This window comes from Ochotona curzoniae, unplaced genomic scaffold (assembly GCF_017591425.1).
Source record: "Ochotona curzoniae isolate NIBS_2020 unplaced genomic scaffold, NIBS_Ocur_1.0 contig_291, whole genome shotgun sequence".
Taxonomy (NCBI): Eukaryota; Metazoa; Chordata; class Mammalia; order Lagomorpha; family Ochotonidae; genus Ochotona; species Ochotona curzoniae.
This window is the reverse complement of record NW_024465649.1, coordinates 12,194,756-12,214,738: the sequence shown is the minus strand read 5'-3', so window position 1 is coordinate 12,214,738 and position 19,983 is coordinate 12,194,756. Positions and strand designations below refer to the sequence as shown.

At 55.3% G+C, this 19,983-nt stretch overlaps 1 protein-coding gene across 12 annotated transcripts in view; it reads right to left on the bottom strand.

Annotated features, from left to right (window-relative positions):
- Positions 1-18,838, bottom strand: part of SSBP3 (single stranded DNA binding protein 3) — a 143,334-nt gene extending 124,496 nt beyond the window's left edge. For 5 of the 12 annotated variants that reach the window (XM_040978503.1, XM_040978501.1, XM_040978502.1 and 2 more), the window contains exons 1-4: positions 18,354-18,475; positions 17,220-17,292; positions 16,938-16,999; positions 14,556-14,640 (exon numbers count right to left, since the gene is read on the bottom strand). In XM_040978503.1, coding sequence (XP_040834437.1) covers positions 14,556-14,640; positions 16,938-16,999; positions 17,220-17,292; positions 18,354-18,409 — 276 coding nt within the window. In that variant the 5' untranslated portion in view covers positions 18,410-18,475. Of the gene's footprint in view, positions 1-14,555; positions 14,641-16,937; positions 17,000-17,219; positions 17,293-18,353 lie in introns of all 12 variants that reach the window. The other 7 variants (XM_040978498.1, XM_040978497.1, XM_040978506.1 and 4 more) reach the window with 4 other exon arrangements.
- Between the last annotated feature and the right edge of the window lie 1,145 nt (positions 18,839-19,983).

Genomic DNA, 19,983 nt, shown 5'->3' with positions numbered 1-19,983 from the left:
TTCCAGGGACTGAGGTCCCGCAAATGGCCAATGAGCATCCAAAGCTGGCCCCATCAACGCCCAGGAGCTGTGGAGGGTCAAGGAGGCAGGGCAGCCAGCCCGTTGCCCCACCACTGGATCCATCCAGCTTGCATTGAGGTTACACAATGGACACAGCCCGGCAATTCCAGCACTGCAGGGGACATGATGATGCAGCAACCCCCAGAAGAGCAGGATGGCATTCCATCCCACTCCTCACTATACTGGCTGACTGCTGACACCTCTAAACCCAGCACAACTGCCCTTTCTGATCTTATCAACCTCCTGGGCACAGGTTCCCCCTGCAGCCCATGACCCTCAGCTGTCTTCACTCGGAAAGCAAGCCTTGCATTCCACAGGGCCAGAACTCTCCATAAAAGAAGGTGGCTCACCCTGCTTGTCCCTCTCTCCCCAGGAGGCCCAGCCAGACACAGCCACATTGACTGCACTGGCATCCCAGGATCCCCACCTCCCCCGCCCCCCACTCCTGCACTCCAGCCAGAGTCACCCCTTCTCTGGACTCTGCGGGGATGGCATACCATTTCCAGGGTACAGGTCAGGAAAGAAAAATAAAAAACAAAACAAAGCAAAGGGACTTGAGAAGACCTTGAAAAAGCATTCAGCGTCACTGGGTGCTGGAAGTTCAACTCCAACGTCTGGTGAACAGCAAAGAGGATGCTGCCCTGGCCAGGCTCCGGGTCCCCTGCAGGAGCCAGAGGTCTCAACAAATCGTGCAAGGAAATCCCTCCTACCATGCAGAAAGGCCCTCTCCTTTATATTTTCTCCCGAAAAAAACGTAATTTACACGTTGAGAGTCTTCGCTTCCCAAACCATTCAGGATTAGGAAAAGGGGGGAACCACGTCTGTTTCCATTTGAAACTGTCAAAATTAGCATTCAGTAATTAAAAATCACACCCTTTCTCTTAATAACCTAACCAGCATGATACAATCAGGTTGTGCCAACTCTTTAATCTAATTGACTAATTACAGATTTTAATTTAGTCAGTTACTGAACAACTGTTGACAATTTGTTTTCATTAGGGACAGAACAGAATAAATATTTAGGCTTCCAGTCACAAAGACTCCTGCGGGCGGCTCTCCACCGTGACCCCAACTTCGGAGCACACTCTGGCTCCAGCAACCATCCTCAGATGCAGGTACCCCATGCAGTCAGCAAGCCACAGCCCAGGCCAGCATCCCGGCCACAGCCAGCCTCTCCCAAGTCCCTCGTAAGGCACAGACTGCAAGCACGAGCGCCAGCCCCCCATTCCCATGGTACAGGCAATTCCCAAACTCACACGTCACTCAAGAGATGGCAAAAGCTTACACGTTGCAAAGAAGAATAAATTCAACACTATGTGTCACTGGCTTTTAAGCAACAAAATAAGTTAACAGTCAAAATAGGTTTATCTACAGTCATCTTGCTAGGAAGTAAACTGTCACTGACATTTTTTTTCTCTTTAAAGATGACATTAACCCAGTTCTACTGATCTCCAATTATTTCAAAGTGCATTTCCCACCAAGCATCCCCAGCTCCCAAAGTTTCCCAGAATAGAAGTGTGGGTCGAAGGCAAAAACTAGAGCCCTGGGGTCAAATCCCAGCTCCATGATATCCTAATTTCAGAACCACGGGCTCTTACCTTCATTCTTGTGAGCCTAGCTTTGCTCATCCAAGAAACGGGCTAACAGCCCCTGTCTTGTAGCATGTCACAGGGATCATTGGATGGCAGCCTTACACTGACTGCTGCTCCAGAAATCACTCTGGTATTCATCACTGTGCCCACACACAAACTAGGAACCTGAGGCTCAGAAAGAAGACAGTGATTCACAGAAGGGGACACAGACAAGAAGGGGAGTTTGAGAAAGTTATCTGTGAACTTGCTGCCCAGGGCTGCACCCATCTCCTCCGCCAGCTGACTCCAAACAGCAGGGAAAACACCTGCAAAGGCCTCTGTCCATGGATTTCCCGCTAAGAGTCCCACACATCATTCTGTCAGACAAACCTTGCTTACCCAGCCTGGGGAGGGCGGGAGGCAGTGCTGACACTCCTAACTCCCCATTGGAGGCATACACAGAGTCACTTCAGGGCAGGTGTCTTGGCTCAGCTGACTAATCCTCTATCTCCAAGCACCGGCATCCCATGTGGGTGCCAGTTTGTGTCCCAAGCAAGCCAGCTTCCCATTCAGCTCCCTGCTTATGGCCTGAAGCCTTGGAACTCTGCACCCCTGTGAGGAAGAAGCTCCTATCTCCCAGCTTCAGATCAGCTCAGCTCTGGCTGCTATAGTTATTTGGGGGAATTACCCAGCAGATGGAAGATCTTTTTGTCTCTCCTTCTCTCCATAAATCTGCTTTTCCAATGAAAGTAAATAAATCTTTAAAAAAAAAAAAGTGGTTGGGGAAGAAGTCACTTCACCAGGACCAATGCTGGCACTCCCCCTTCCCACTGCCAGGACAAAGTCGGAGGCTGCTCCCACCTGGGAACTGGGGGAGGACAGCCCAGGGAGCCTAAGCAGGTCCAGGAAAAACTTCACAAGGGATGCTGGAGGCACTGCTGCTGACTAGAATGAGGTTTATTTCTAGTGCAATGGAACCCAATATCCCACGTTTTCAGGTCACCAGAATTCACCTAGCCTGGTAGGCTCACAGGGGCTCCCTGAAGCCGTAAGAGGCTCAGATTAGGGCTGGGCATTGAGCGGAATGGTCACAACGCCACCCACATCCCCCATCAGAGTGCTTGGGTTCGAGCCCCAGCCCCAAAGCCGGTCTCAGCTTCCAGCTACTATGCATCCCGGAAGCAGTGGTGGGAGCCCAGGAATTCCAGCTGTTGTTGGCCCTGGGGGGAATGAACCAGCAGATGAGAGATCTCTTGTCTCTCCCAATTAAGTACACAAATGGAAATCCTCATCATCCACTATCGTTCTCACTTTTCCTTTTCCTGCATTAAAATGAAAAAACACATGCTCTTTGTAAATAAAAGGGACCAACTGAGTGGCAACACAGAGAGCTGCTTCTTCAAGGTGCACAGGCCCCAAGCAAGGTGTTTACTTCCCAGATGAGGTCATTAGAAATCAGCCCAAAGAAGTGCACACAGCACCAGCCAGGAGCCCTAGGACCTACCAGTAGAAGGCTATGCCAGCCCTTCCCCCAGGTGCCCATGCCAAAGCTGGAGTTGATTCTGAAGGAGGAGGTGTGGCATTGCAGCGAAAATGGTTTCAGAAAACAGCAGCCACAGCCAGCCCTTAGTGCAAAGTCTCCTTGTGCATGAGTTCTCTCCACTGCCTGCTCCACACAACAGGAATAAACATACAACTCGGCGCACAGGCTATGTGCAGACAGCAGACAGGTCCCTGGACACAGGGGCCTGGCACACAGCTGGCACTCAACAGTTGCTCACCAACGTTACTTCCGCCTCCATGAAATGGAATAATTCCAATGGAGAGGAGAAACATCACATCTGTAAGAGCTCAGGGCACAGAGGGACATGCTCAGGGAACAGCAGGTGCCTTGGCTAAAAAGGGGTTCACCATCATTCAGCCGTAATGCTACCTGCCACTATCATCTCCACACTGGGAGGTCACGACCCCAACTCCTCACAGCTCAGTCTCCCTCCAAGCAAGGGGCCAGAGGCCAGCACATCCTCCCCTCCCCTTCAGGTTAGGTTCCTCCGATGATGACAGTGGTGGTGGCGGCAGCAGCGCTGCTAGCAAAATGATGCCAAGGAAAGTACGTGGCGACAGTCAACTAGATTTCAGTTCATTTTCTGTAGCTTGGGGTCAAAATCGACTGCAGCACTCCAGTGATCAAGTTTTCTGCAATCCCCCATCCTGCGCATTAGCTCGCTGACAGAAATTCACCGCGGTATTTAAAGTGGCAGCCATCAACACTAACTCGAATTGTATTGGCTTCCCCGATGCAGAAACGCTCTGCTGAAACCATCAATTGGCCAATTCGCAGATAACACGGGGGCTGAGACGTCCCTGGCTAGCTGTAAAAGCCCCTTTGAAGTGGCTGCCCAGCTGGGCACTCGGACCAGGACGGCCTCTGTGTAGCATTAGAGGGCTCGTGCCAAGCGCTGCTGGAAAGCTGGGGCCTCCAGGGAGCAGGGAGTGTCCTCTGAGAGAGGCCACCACTGCTGCCCCCTGCGCCCTTGGCACAGTCTCCTACCCAAAGCCACAGGAAGCTCTCAGCTTCTCCTGAGCCAAGCTGCCACATTCCTAAAGGATGGCATACACTCTACCTAGGGCCAGCGCCTAGGTTTAGGTTTGCTCAAGCCAATGGTGGCTGTCACAGGGACTGGTGAGCCATGTCACGAACTCACTCCAGGCCTCGGTTTCCCGGTCTGCAAGGCTGGGTCTCCATGCCAGCACTTGAGGGTCTGCTCCCGGAAGCAGCCAGCTATCTCAGGGGGTCCAAGTCAGCCAAGTTCAACCCCAGCCCTGCTTTCACATCACCATGTTATCACACGGCAAACCCATCTCCCTAAGGCCACAGGAGAGAATCCAAACCTGTCCCTCGACCATGCATTTCTACACCCTGTGTACTGCCCATGACACTCACAGAGTGTCAGTCCCAACACCCCATTCAATCTGCAAAGCCCCACGCCATATACCCTGAAGGGTTCACAAAGCTGCATTGGGGTGACTGCCACTCCCATAGCCTCCTCTCCCCAACAGCTTCCATCAGAGGAAAACCTCAGATGTGGTCCAGGGGAAGTCAGGCATTTCACCCTCAACACACACACACACACACACACACGCAGAGCTAGGGACACCATGCCTGCCCCTGGGGACAGGGATCTGGGCAGCTGGGCCAAGCTCACTCAGACAGGATGTCCCTGTCCCAGGTTTCTCACAGATCCCACAATACCCTCTGCACCTGCCAGCAGAGCCAAGCTGCCACCTTCCTGGGCCTGGCCTGGAAAGATGAATGCATGGCCGACAATGCCACTGAGCAGCCAGAACGTCTTGGCCCTCCTGCTTGTCACGCCCAATCTGGAGTGAACCAGTGGCAGCCCCAGGCAGCCCAGAGGGAGCTCCTGCTGATTCAGCAAGTCAGCAAGCAACTGCTGGGCACCTCCAGTGTGCTGGATGCACAAAGACCGACAGTGAGCCACAAGGATGTGCTGCAAGGGACACACATTTCCTTCTCAAAGGATCTTGAAACCAAGGTTTGCCCTTGTGTTACTCCCAACTACAGGGGCTCAGACTCAGCTGTGGTGCTCTGTGCCTGCAGCTTTCCAACTGTATGCAGAGTCCACAATGAGGCAAACAGCCCATGGCCAACCCAGGCATACATGGCAACCCAGGGCATGCAATCAACCACTGCCAACAGGCATTTCTGGAAACAACACTTGTGTTTATTCTGTGTAATTCGGCTCATTTCTTCTCTAATTGTCAGATATGACCCAATAAGTTGATGTCTACTCTCACAGGTCACAACTCACAATGTGCCAAACAATGCCTTACCACATGCCACTTGCCCAACTCTATTAACACACACTCGAGGCCTGGGCACAGAGCAGATCTGCCTCTCACAGCAGAGTCCTGTTCAATGACTTCAGGATGTTTTTAAAAACATTTATGTGTGTATGTCTGCATTTGTAAGGCAGAGTGACAGAGAGATCTTCCACCCACTGGTCTACTACTCCAGATGGCTACAACAGCCAGGTCTGGACCAAGCTGAAGCCAGAAGCCAGAAGCCAGAAGCCAGAAGCCAGCAACTCCACCCCGGTCTCTCATACGTGGATGGTGCAAAGGTCCAAACACTTGGGCCATCTTTTGTCTTCCCAAGCACATCAGCAGGGAGCTGGACTGAAAGAGGAGCAGCCGGGCCCTGAATTGGTATTCCTTTATTGGAGGTCGGCACAAACAGCTGCTTAAGCCGGTGATCTCAGGATTTATTCAAGAGTCAGGAATGGGGCCGGCAGAAGGGCAGGTGGGAATAACTTTGTGCCCTCTAGGAACAATCAGTCAAGGAGGAGGAAGGAAAGAGAGGTAACTCCCCTTCTGGTGGCAAGGAAGAAAGGAGTGAGCACCATACATGTCCTGGAGGAAAAGGGAGGCTATCTTCCCACAGGGCAGGCCTGGCATCTGATGGGCACAAGGAGCGCCTGGCAGGGGAACAAAGAGCCACATGCCAGGTGCTGAAGGTCAGAGGCATCGGAAAACAAGCCTGCTCCAAACTCCTACAACAGAATAGCTGCAGAAGGAAAAATGGATACTGACCAGGTGCCAGACATGGGCAGCCAGGCACTATCTGCCTTCATCCTCACATGCACAGGCCGCCCCCCCCCCTCATCCATGCTCATAGCTCAGATGTGCTGGAGAGCCCAGGATCCAAAGAAAATTAACAGGAGAGCAAACTGAAGAGAAAAGCTCGTGCTCTGCAGGAACATGGTCAAGAACACCAGCACTGGAACTGGGGTTGGGGTGCAGTGGGAGTTGCTACATGCAATCCCTCAAGCTCATCTGGGAGTGCTGCTCTGAGTCCCAGCTGCACTGTTTCCAGCTCCCTCCCTATTGGTGTGCCTGGGAAAGCAAGGGATGATGGCCCAAGTACTTGGGTCCTTGTCATCCATGGGAAAGTGCTGGATGGAGTTCAAAGCTCCTGGGTTCTGCTGGTCCAGCCTCAGCCACTGTGGTGACTTGGAGAACCAGCAGATGAAAGATCTCTGACTCATTGTCATTCTGCCTTTCAGAAAGATTAAAAGAAAAAAAATCTTTTAATTAGAAAGAAAAGAACTCAGATTTATGCAGTGGACATCTGGCACACTGGATTGCCTGGGTTTAAGTCCGAGCTCCACTTCCTATTCCAGTGTCCTGCTAGGGCACACTCCAAGAGGCAACAGGTGATGGCTCAAGTACTTGAATCCCTGCCACTAACACAGACGACTGGGATGGAGTTCCAGGTTCCTAGCTTCAGTCTGGCCCAGCTCTGGCTGTTGTAGGCATTAGGAGAGGGGAAAAGAGCAGATGGAATTCTTTCTTTCTGCCTTTCAAATAAAGCTTCTATAAAAACTAAGCCAAGGACCCGACTTTAGTGGCTAAAGTCCTTGCTTTGAATGCACCAGGATCCCATATGGGTGCCAGTTCTAATCCCGGCAGCCCCGCTTCCCATCCAGCTCCCTGTTGGGGCCTGGTAAAGCAGCTGAGGATGGCCCAAAGCCTTGGGACCCTGGACCCACGTGGGAGACCCGGAAGAGGCTCCTGGCTTTGCATCAGCTCAGCTCCAACCACTGCAGCCACTTGGGGAGTAAGTCAACAGATGGAGGGTTGTCCTCACTGTCTCTCTTTCTCTTTGTATATTTGACTTTTCAATAAAAATAAAATAAACCTTTTAAAAAAAAGAGTAAACCAAGATTCACATTGGACCAAAGGTAAGATAATTAGACATCTATACAGCACTGAACTGTGCCAGGCAAGCCTGTATTAGATATGTATTGTATGTGAGAGAGCTCATTTAATCCCCATGACCTCACAAGGCAGGTGTGCTATATTTTAGGTTTTTGCTTTTTAGGGGTTTTTGTAGGGTTTTTTTTTAAAGATTTATTTATTTTTATTGGAAAGGCAGATATACATGGAAGACGGACAAAGATCTTTTATCCACTGGCTCATTCCCCAAGTGGCTGCAAGAGCCAGAGCTGAGCTGATCCAAAGTCAGGAGCTTCTTCCGGGTCTCCTATGTGAGTGCAGGGTCCCAAGGCTTTGGCCCATCCTCCTCTGCTTTCCTAGGCCATAAGCAAGAAGCTGGGTGGGAAGTGAGCAGCTGGGACACACAACCTGCCATATTGGAGCACAGCACTTGCTAGGAGGGTATTAGTCAACTGAGCCATTGCGCTGGGCCTGGCAGGTGTACTTTATTAATGTCATTTTACATGTTACCAAGGCACAGAGGTTAACAAAGTGCCTGGCATTCATGTAACCTGTGAATGTGGCAAGATAGCATGGGACAAAAGACAAGGTCCTGGATCCTTGTTGTACCTATAGATTTGCATTCTGCCATCACCTCAGGGAGGGCTAATTTCCTCTCTCAGCCTCAGTTTATCTATCTGTCAGATGGCTAGACAGCCTCCAGTTCCACTACTGCTACTCACATCTGTATTAAATCCAGACTCTCCATCTGTGCACCCCAACTACCCTGCACCCTGATTCTGCAACACAGACTCTCAGATGTCTCTTCAACAAGAGAGAGCAAGCAAAGCAGGTAACTTCACATCCCAGCCGACTGGGGACGGACTAGGGGCTGACTGGGGAAGCCCAATCAAAAGACACTGCCATGAACTTGCTGCAGGCCCAATGCATTTGTAAGGCAGAATGACAGAGATCCCAAACTCACCCAGTAAGTGAAACCCCAATCTCCCCCTGAAGGATCTTCTCTGGGATGCTAATGCACCAATCAGGTCAGTCCAGCTCAGGATACAAACCAGGGAGAAAAACACAGACCTCGAATTTGGCAACACATGGTTCCCTATCAACACCCACAAAGAACTTTCCTGCATGTCTAACTCTCCCTGGATCGCTTCCCAGGTCCTTCCCTTGGCCACCCTGACAGTGGGCTGCACAAGGACCACTCTCGTGCCCACTGCACAGGGAAGAGATGGTCCCAGAGAAGTGGGGGCCCCTCTCCCACAATTAACAGAGTATAGGAGGCTGCCATTCCAATCTAGACTCTGCTGGTAGCAAGTCACAAATCCTCCAGGCCTTGCCATGAAGCTGGGCTGTGGTCACACTCGAGGTTGGGCCACGGCCCCCTGCCCAACTGGGATAAGAGGTGCTGATATCTTAAGGGAGCTTTATCAGTGCCAACCTGCAGCAGGGCTGTCAGCTCTGCCCCTTGTGAGGGTGTGGGGATGAAATAAGACAGCTAGGATATGGGGACAGAGTACCATGGCACACTGGGGGGAGGGGGAGACATGGGCACAAGCAGCCAGTGTCCGGTCCCTAGCAGCCATCTGCTCTCCTTGCAAAACCGGCTGCTACCCCTCCTACCCAGGAGGGCAGGTGCCAGGGCCCTTCAGGAATTAGAAACCGCAAGGAAACAAAACTAGGAGCACCAGCCAGGTTCATACGGAAAATTAACCTCTAACATACATTGCACACAAAGTCTGCAAAGAATTCAAAGGAAACCCCAGTGCCCAGGCAAATCAAAAACAAGCAATCTTGACTGTTTGCTCTAAGCTTCCAGAAATATGTACAAGTTTATGTGAATTGCCTCTTGCGCTTCGGTCATGGTCAGAATTATTACCAAGCTCAAAAAGATTAATTTTCTTAAATACTCTGAACCTTCAGACACTATTGGAAAGGCTGCAGCTAGTCTAACGCTGCTGTTATCTCAGCTGACAGGCCTCAAGCACGTGCCCCAGCCTCTTCTCCCTGATGGCTGAAGCGCCTGGAATCACTTCAGGGTAGCGGGCCTGGCACCCTTGGCCCGAGATCCCCACTGCAAGAATCTGCCTCCCGACTGACCAACGGGCGGGAACACAGAGGGGAGAGGTGGGCATCTCTGAGTGCTGGCCTGTACAGAGCTTGCTAGTGGTCCAAGTTTGCAAATGCTTAGCTAACAAAGATGGCATTATGCAGCAGCCTGGATGCGTGCTGCTGGCCTGGGAGTTCCAATGAAGTGACCACTGCCAAAAACTTTGTTTGGGTCCCCACACTCCCTCCTTCTTATTTCCCCGCCCCATCTCCTGCCTTGAAATAAAAAGGCTAGGATTTGTAATTTGGGGTCTTGCTGCCACTTGAAACCCATTAAGGTAGCCACACTGCCCGGGTCCTGGCAGAACGCAATTCTAGGTCCTCATTTCATGTTTAATTAGCGGCCACTGGAGGAGTCCAGCAGCCTCTGGGGTTAAGAGGAGGAGTTACAGAAAACAGAGTGGGAGCCCAAAGAAAGAATTCAACACCAAGTACAAGGCGAGTAAGGCAGGGTGGGGGTCTGTGTTTTGCTGTTTTTTTAATCTGTCGCATGAAGATGTCAGGAGTCAGAGCCAAAGGCAATGCCCTGAACTTGCCAGGACCTCTAGGATGGCTTATCATGGGCAGAGTGCTCCCCCAGCCTCAGCTGCAGGCAACTGCTACTGTTGCCACCTCCCGTCTTCCTCAGCCTGCTCCCATTGCACCCTCTTGCCCCCTCCCACCAAGGCTTCTGGCACGCAGGACACTGGCTGCCTGGCAGCAACCTCGGCTCAGCACATCCAAGGAGAGCCCTCTCAAATATCACTCTGCTATTTCAAACCCACCAAGGACGCTGGACCCCTGCCACATGGCCACAAATACCTCACTCCTGCCCACACGACTCTGGGGTGCTTTCCTGCTCCAGGTCTGGTCTTCTCCCAGCCACGGCTGCAAGCAGGATCAGCAGTCTGGCAGGTAAGGAGCACAGGGCTAGGTAAGCCAGCCCCACTGAGCTGTGAGGGACCGCAGAGCTTCAGAACTGGGAACAAGCGAGGGCAGCCTGCCAAGGTCATGGGACTCCATGTCCACTACACCCCCGCGCGCTTCCCTGGACCTCACCAAGGAGCTTGAGGTTGGGAGCCGCAGTCCACAGACTTCAGAACTCACACACCAAGTCCCTTTGGGGACACATGCATTTTCTGGAAAATCCAGAGCTTTTATCACATCTGCCCTGCCTGAAGTTGAGAGCTACCATAACAAACTCCTTGCCCAGAATTCAGGTCTCACATCTGTTGGTGACTGCAAATTCATCTCCCAGGAGCCTTGGTAAATTCATGTCCTCGTTGAACACATGAGAGGCACCAAGCAGGGGCTGGATACACGTCAGGTCATAAGTAAGCAATTCCCCTCAGCCATGCAGGACTCTATAGAATACGTGTGTTGTGAAAAGCTGGGAGGAGGGGGCTTCCACCCCAGCTCTGCCACCCACTGGTGACATGGCCTTAGAGAAGCCCCTGAATAGAAGTTTCAGCTTCTGCAGGAACCCAACCAACCAGCAAGCCAGGCCGAGGCCAAGCGCATAGGGGCAAGTGTGTCATATAAAGCACAGCGACACAAGCAAGGACCCAGCACCACACTCAAGTTCTCCAACTCAAAGCCCTTTCGGAACCTCACCCACTCCACTCATTTCCTGCCACCAAAAAGAAAACGGACTCAGTGACCACAAGGAGGAAAAGACTGGTGGTTTAAGAAGGCACCAGGATCTAGCATTGTGGCCCAGCAGGTTAGGCCACAGTTTGCAATAGCAGATGCATATGGGCATTGGTTCAAGTCCCAGCTATTCCACTTCCCATGCAGCTCCCTGCTGATGCACCTGGGAAAGCAGCAGAGAATAGCCCAAAGGACTTGGGCATTTGCACCCACGTAGGAGACCTGTATGAAGCTCTGGGCTCTTGTTTCATCCTGGCTCAGTCCCAGTCATTGCAGCCACTTGGGGAAGGAACCAGCAGATGGAAGATCTCTTTCATATAAGTAAGTAAATAATCTTAAAAGTATCAAAGATAACCTCAGCAACCCACTCTAGATGAATTGTAGGAGGAGATAGTGGTCAGGACACCACCGGGTCCACAGTAAGACATTCATGCAGCTGGGAGATCACTCTACACAGGGTGGGAGCACTCAAACCACAGAGCCTAAGAAAATCCAAAGAGAATTAACCCCCTCCCTCCCAAAAAGGGACCTCTTCCCTCTCCACTCTGAGATGCCCAATTCTGGCTGAGGGCCAGTAAGGAAAGCTGGACAGGGCTGCCCCCACACCCACCCAGCCTAAGGGCCTCTTCCCACAGAAGGCAAACGCCTTCCTTGGACATGTCCACCCTACCCCAACGCCAGGGTTCTTGGATGGACTAATGAAGAACAGCATGTGATGAAAACTAAGCAGCCAGGTGCAAATGGGAAAATAGACTGTGACTCAAACCAAAAACTCACCAACTCGAAGAAGCCTGAGACAGACATACCCAGCCCACCCCCACAACCCCCACAACCCCCTGGAATCACCTGCCTCATGCCAGGCCCTCCAGCCTGGCCTTGACCTGGGAGGGGTCCCCAAGATCACCTGACCCACAATCTACCTGCCAGGCTGGGTGAAGGGCCACAGTGTCCCCTCCCCTAGAGAGCTGATCCAGGCTCTACCATGAGCGCCTTGCTAGTCCTGCAGGGGCAGGAACTACCTCCTCAACCCTGTCCCAGGAAACACTTGTGCCCACCCAAGGCTGGTGGCTCAGGGGCCTAAGCCATGACTGCTCACTCCATGACAGCCCTGGAACCCATTTGCCAGAAAACAGAATGCCTGTTAAAAATGATTTACACTCCACCCGGTTTCTAAAAGGAACTTGAGACCACCAGCTAACCAATGTTAAAACCACCTGTTAAACATCACCCACTGAAATCTAACCCCCAAAAGAGCATCTTGCCGTATTCCATTGGCGGAGGCTCCAGTCCGGTCCCGACTCCAGCTCACCTAGTGTCCCCACCCCACTTGGTACCTTCATTCAATTCCACTTTACCAACAGCCCCAACTCAAGGTCTCCACCACTTAACAAGTTGCAGCCGGGAAGACTCCCCTGCTTGAGACGCAAACCAGCAGTAACAAGGCACAGCTGCCACGGGCCTGATGGTGTGGCGGACTCTGGGGTCAGCAGTGACCGGCCCCAATGACCAGCCGACTGTGGTTGTATCTGTACCTCAGCTTCTCCACTGCAAGATGGGCTTCCCAGGAAGCACCCTCCCACAGGTTCACAGGTGGGTGAGTGGAGAGACTGAACCCACAGCAATGAGTGCTGTGGCCCGGCTCTCAGACAGCGAGAGGAAGCCACGGCAGCCGCAGGGCAGAGTGGCCTCCCTCCCTCCCCCATGTCATGACCCAACAGCCAGGCCAGGCCAGGCCACCCCAGCTCAAGTGCAGCCCAGAAGAAAGGGCACTGAACCCCAAGCCTGTGAATCACAGACCTCAATCCACGTCACCTCAGGCCCTGGTCGCATCTTCCAAATGTCAATGCCAGCCCAACTGTGCTACCACTAACCAACTGCAGGAAGCACTCAGCCTCACCCCCTCACCCCCAGCCCCAGTGTGCAAGCTCCCCTTGCTGCCACACAGGGCAATTCACCTGAGCACCAAACCTGGCTAACCACCAGCACCCTCTCTCACATCTACAAGAGACAACACACATATCCTCCACTAAGAGCCAAGCTTGAAACACACACACCTGCCCAGTCCCCACGCTACAATGAAACCACTGCAAAGACTAGGGACACTGGGTCAGCTGCGAAAAGGTTGGCGGTTTTTTTTTTTTTTTTTTTTTGCAAGGGGGGGAAGATATCTGCCAGATAAAGGGCAAATCCACTCTTCATCTCCCCCAGCCTGATGATCATCACCCCAGGATTTTCCCAAGAGAACCACATCACAAGGGAATGAGCCCCACCACCCCTACTTTAACTTCTCATAGTTGACCAAGCCCCAAGTTCCCGTCACCAGTTGCTGTGCTAGCCCTAGGAACCAGTCAGCATGCTCTCCAGGGGCACCCACTCTTGCCTCACCCGACGGCTCCCAAAGCCTCAAAGCCTGCAGCTGAGTAACCAACTCCTCAGAATTCACCCACCGCCAAGAGGGCCATGCTGCTGCCGCGGGCCACCTAGGACATGATGGGTCCCAGTCCCTGAGGCCAGTTTCAGGGGATACAGGTGACCTGGCCAACAGGTTCAAGGAACCAAGTCTACAGCTAGCGTATGAAGACCATCCTCACCTACTTCTTCTAAGACTACAAAACCAAACTGTCCACCTACTATGCGCACACACACTCAGCCCTGTATGCAGGCGACAGGAAGCACTGGTGCTGGAGGGAGGCCATAAAGACCTGCAGACATTTCCTTCTCCCAAACAGACCCAACACCTGCCCCCTCAGACCACAAACTCCCACTCGGGTTTTCAGCCTCTTTGTTTCTGAAGGAGACTTGACAGACAGACATGTGGCAGACACAGGTCATAAGCACGATTCCCAGGAAATCCATCCACCCAGAAAGCAAATGGCAGGTTAGAAAGCAGTACCTTCACACAACATGAAACAACCCTCACACTGATGCGCTGACTAATGAGGGTCTCAGAGCACACAATGTCCCAGCAAGTGCAACAACAGCCCCCCCAGCAACCCTCACGCTCACCCCCAAATACTTGAGCAAGAGCCTATCTCCCCAAATCCCCAGCCAACTATCTTTATACTCCCAGACACAAGTTTCATATTTGCTTCCCCTACCTTCATGGTTAGAAACCAAAACCAGTGAGGCCCAGCTAACTGTCCCCTCTTCATATAAACCTCACAGCACTAGCAGCCATGCGCAGCACCACTCAGTTCTCCAGATACGCATCTCCATTCCTTTGCATAATGACAACATTATGAAATACCAAGTCAGAACGAGTTAAAACGCTGCTGGGGGAGGGTCCATTGGCGGAGGTGGGCAGGAGAACAGAGGGAAAGGCGGGGAGAAAAGAAAGACCACTGCCAATTGGCTGAGTATTTACTTCTGGTACGAAAAGAAGTTAGAGCTATCCAACCCTGTAATTATTGCAAGGATTAAAAATTTGTTACTCACGTAATCATGAAAGGCTTTTGCTTCACTTGAATGTTCACAAGTATCTCTCCTTTCAGGAGCTGCACAGTAGAGGTCCCAAAATACACTGCAAGTCAAAAAATAAAATAAGATCGTGTTACTAATTATTACTTATGTACACAACAGCAAGTGCGCAATACACTGTGCTAGCAGAACCTGGTCTCCCCAAGACTCCATCCCACCTGCCCAACCTTCTGCGGGCAAACCCAGCCTGGAAAACAACATGTGTCCAAGCGCTCCTGGCCAGCCTGTCACTTCCCAAGGGAGGCTGGTTCTCAAGAATCAAGTGCCTCCTAAGTGCCAGACACCCCCATCCCTAGACACCATGAATACCCCGTCCCATAAGATGAGAGATTATCTCCCCTGTCCCTAGACACTCAGGGCACCTGCGGCTTGGAGAGGGCAGCACAACACTGCCAGAGGTGCCCAGGTGGGACAGGTAAGAACCGGATGAGAAGTCACACCCGTCTCCTCTTCGCAGCACACACCAAGATGGCTGCACACCATCTAAAGCAATGCAACCATGATTCATTCACAGGCACAGGACCGGGCGACTCTGGGAGGAACACAAGCCTTGTACATTCTTAGCCTCAGAACCCACACCCTCATCCCCTCTGCCATCCAGGTCCTCCACCACAGAAGGTCTTAGGCAAGAGGCACTTCCCCCTTCTTCCCAAGAACACCAGACAATTAGCCAAAAGCATGCTATCCTGCCCCGATCGGACAGTCCTCTTCAGAGGCACCTGCCCAGCTGTTTGAGGAAGGAGACAGCAGGCCTGACTAAAACCCCAACCCCATCCCATAACCGTGCACTCATCCCAATGTTTTCTATTCAACAGGCACAGACACAACCAGTGGAGCAACTGGCAAACCCAGCATAGTCACAGCATTCCAAGGAGCCTTCAAAACTGCAGGCCAAGCCCAGTGCCCGGAACCAGCACCTGCTGGCAGGGTGTTGTGAACAGGGATGCAGAGATCTGAGCTCTGCAGCCGGCGTTCCTGTCCTCATCCCGATACACAGGCACCTGGCTCAAAGGATGGGAGTTACACAGTCCCTGCCACCCCATCCATACGACCCTCTGCTCCCTTCCTCACCCCCAGAGAGCTGTGGTCATTCGCTCAGGGTGTGATCACACCAGGCCACTGCTGGCAGACATATAAGCTACTCCAAGCCCAGACTTAGGGCTGAGACAAGGCCAGAGGCAGTTCAGCGCTCACGGCTGCATCAGGACAATCAGGGGCTTCCACCAGCACATAGGGAGCCAGCTGTACCCACTGTTGAATGAGCTCCTGCATCCAGCCACGGCTTTTCCCATTACAAACCCTGCAGCTACTTTGAAGTAACTTTCACTCCCAAGAGGCCAGCCTCTCTGCAAGCTTCAGGGCCATCCACATACTCCTCTCCGCCGGTCACCGCAGGAAAACCCTGCTACCCACTCCTACAGGTGGAATCCTGAAGCTACAGCAAAGGCCCCAGACACGGGCACTCCAGAGGTTAGAAGTCATCAACAACTCATTTTCTCCACACAAGTTTGAACAGACGCTTCATCCTCCCGCCATTCAAAGAGATTTCAAACAGTAACCTGAACTGGCAGCCAGGCAAACCTGGAAGATGCCAACAACACCAAACACTCCGTCTTCCTGCACTCCACCAAAACACCAGAGTGACATCAAAGGCTCCATCATCCAAGGGACACACACCTGCCTAGTCTGCCCACAAGCCAGGCACCGGAACCAGACCCACACTGACCAACACCTGGGGCTGAGAGGCCTCAAGGAAGCTTGGAAAACCCCCTCCCAACAACTGCAAACCACAGGCACTCTGCGAGGTGGGCTCTGGCGGGCTAAGCGTGTCAGCTCTGTGGTGTCAGGGCTGCTTGGCGGGGAGGAGAGAAAATGTGCAAGGAGTTTGGATCAGTATCTATCAACACTGCTGGCTTGGTCCCGTCAGGATCTTGGTCAGGGTGCCCGAAATATGCTCCAGGAAGCGATCTAAGGATCTAAGGTTTGGAGCTCACAGGAGAAACAGCCCCCCTCCTCCTCTGGGCCCCGCCCCCACCCCTCTAATTAAAGCAGCATGCAGAATTGAGGAAAGTCCAGCAGGCCCCTGCCGAGAGCCCCAGAGTGCCTGGAAAAGTGAGGACTCCCTGGCTCCCCACAGGGGCTTTCAACAGGAGGGAAAAGATGCAGAAAGAACTGCCACGCTTCTCCTTGGCTACCCTGGTCTGAGGGTGCCCAGCCCAGGGCCAAGTTAGGGGGTAGAGGAGCGAGGGAGTCCTGCCTTTGTTTCCCCTGGACCCAAGGGGCTCAGAACAAAACCCACAGAGGGGGGAAAAACAACAAACAACTCCGGCACATACTTACCACCACCACGAGTGCAAAAACCCCGGAGGTTCTCCCAGCGTGATGTTTTTTTCCCATCGAATCTGCAAAGCAGAGAGCACAGGCAGCTCATAGAAGCCGGGCACAGAGGGCTGCCCCCCAGCCAAAAGGCACTGAAGACCAACTAACAATAAATGCCAAAAGGTGATAAAAATTCAAAATGGTGGCCACGGTGGCTGCTCCCGAAAACAAAGGCTCTCGGAGGGGAGGGGGGGGGAGACCGGGTGTCAAACTGGATGCTGGGGGGCGGGGAGTCCCACTCACCTCCGACAAGAAGGTCTGTGCCGATTTCTGCGCTCCGACGTGCAGCAAATACTCGTACACGTATAAAGCTAACCTGCAGAGCGGGCAGGGGCAAAGAGGGAGGCAAGGCTCAGAGCACGCCGGGACCTGGTCGGCCAGCCTGGGGCCCCCGCTTGCCCCATCACATTGTGGCTCCCCCCCAACTCCCGCCTGGCCAAGGCTAGCAGCGAGCTCACCCCGGCCAGGTGCCCACAAGTTAAGGGTGGCTACCAGGGGGAGGGAAAGCAGCAACTCCAGCCGTGGGGGTGCCAAGCAGTACCCAAACTTGAACTTCTAAGTGGTGCGCAGCCAGATCCACCAGGGTCTTCCCAACTCGCGGGCCACCGGACCCCAGCATGAGCCACGGTCCTCGACCCTCCTCGACATCAGCTCCCAAGCTCCCAGGGGTCCAAGGAAGGCTTGTCCCAGCTCCGGGAGCTCGGCTCGCTCTGGAGAGAGCAGCAAAGCGCCACCCTCTCCACCGCCCCCAAACAACTACCCCCCCACCCCCAAGCCGAGGGCCAAGCCGGCGCCGCTGTCCCTGCCCAGCCCGGCGCCCCAGAGGGCGCGGAGCCGGCGGCGAGGCCAAGGGCAGGGAAGGGAGAGCGCTCCCGGCCGAACAAAGCCCCCGGCACGCACTCCTCACGCCGCGGGCGGACAAAAGGAGCCTCTGGGGCTGCAGAAGCCACGCGCCCCCTGCCCGCGCCCGGTGGGCAAAGTGCGGCCGCCGCGCCGAGCGCCCCGCTAAGGGCAAAGCGCCCGGGCTCGCGGGAGGAACCTCGCCCACCACCCCTCGGCGCGGGATCTCCGCACCGGGTCCGGTTCAGTCCCGCCCGGCCCGCGGCCACCAGTGCCCCTCTCCCCGGCGGCTCCACGCCGCCCCAAGCTCCGCCGGCTCCCAACAATGGGCTTTCCCACTCGGCCCGCCGCGGCCTCCTCGGGGAAGGGGCCAAGCTGGCAGCGAGGGAGACCCCCTCACACACACCCGGAGCCCGAGCCCCCGAACGGGGAGCAGCCGTCTGGCCCCTGCCCACCCACCTGCCTCGCACCTCCCGCCCTCCCGTCCGCCCGCAGCCCGGCAGCGGCGCGCGGCCGTCACTTGCAAAATAGGCTTACTTTTCCCGAGCCTGCCCGTCCGAGGGCACCGCCGAGCCTTTGCCTTTGGCAAACATGGTTTGCAGAGAAGAGAACGCCGAGCCCCGCCGCCGCCGCTGCCTCCGCCGCCGCTGCCGCTACCGCTCCGGCGCTCCCGAGCGGCCCCTCGCTCCCGGCCCCCTCCCCGGCGCTCGCTCGCTCGCTCGCGCTCTCCTCGCCGCGCTCCCCTCCCTCCCCCCCAGGCGCTGGCTCCGCGCTCTTTCCAGCTGTCAAAGCGTCAGCCCCGGCCGCGGCCCCATCGCCCTGGAACTCCTCCCGCGCCGGCTCGGCCTCGGGTGCCGCCGCCGCCGCCGCCGCCCCGCACGGCACTGCTCGCTCGCGCGCTCGCCTGCCCGCCCGCCCGGCCGGCCGGCTCCGCCTGCGCCGCCCTCTGCGCCTCCGGCACCGCTGCTGCCGCCGCCGCCGCCGCCGCCGCTGGTCTACTTGGAGCTCAACCGAACGTGGCTACCCGGGCGAGCGAGCGAGCGAGCAAGCGAGCGAGGCGGGCGTCACCGTCCGCGATGGATGGCCGCCCCGGCCAATGGGCGCTCGCGGGGCGGGCCCGGCGGGCCCGGGGAGGGACGCCCCTGTCAGCGCCCGGCCGCGGCAGTCCCCGCTGCGGCCGCCTCCGCGGAGCCGCTGCCCCTGGCTCCTGCGGGTGGACTGGGGGGTGGCCGCGGGCGCGAGCCCCTCTTCACTGCAGAGAGGGCGGGGGGGCCCGAATCAGGATGGGAGGGCGGGCTCCGGTGCTGGGGTGTGCGTGTGTGTGCGCGCGCGCGTGTGTGTGTGTGTGCAGGGGGGACCCGACCGGCACTCCCGCGGCGTGGACCTCGGGGGACAGTGGGGTGTGGGAGCGGGGAGGGGAAGGTGGGCAAGGGAGGTGCTGCGTCCGAGGCGAGGGGGCCCCGCTCGTGCCCGCCCGCCACGTCCCCTCTCCCTTATCTGCACCTCTCCTCCCCCGCCGCGGCCCGCGCCAGCCCAGCCCTTATCTTGCTCTCCCCCCGCGGCTCCCCGCCCCCCTGGGCTCCGACCCCGACCCCCTCCCCAGACTCCGGCCACCGCCGCCCCGCCCCCCGGGCTTCCCTCGCGCGCCCAGTCTGGCTGCGGAGCGCCAGGCTCCGGGCTCCACGCTGAGAGCTGAGCTGCTGGAGCCGGCGCCGAGGCGCGCGGCTGCTCCTTTTTACTAGATCATTAAAATACTTTGGAAAACCCCAAAGTGGAGCCGCGCGAGAATGGCCCAGGGCGAGCTGGAGGAAGGGGATGGGGGGACTTGGGCTCGGAGGAGGGAGAGCGGTTTCTCCCCGATTTGCAAGGGTGGCCAAACCCTGGCAAGTTAGCCCGCCTCGGGTCCTCCACGGGAAAAGGGGGCCGGGTGGGGTGGGGGGCGTCACCTGGGCGCCCCGCAACGCGGACTGCGCGCCACCGGTACCTGCAAACTTCCGATAAAGGAGCAGAATGGGGGGAGAGAGTCAGGCGTGGGGGGAAGGGAGGCCTCCATTGTCAGTGACCCAGGTGTACAATGGGAAATTGGAAGGGGGTGTTGGCAGAGTGACCCAGCTATTTGGTACCGACTCTTTTTGCTACCTACGCTGAGAACACCTCGTGTGCTCCT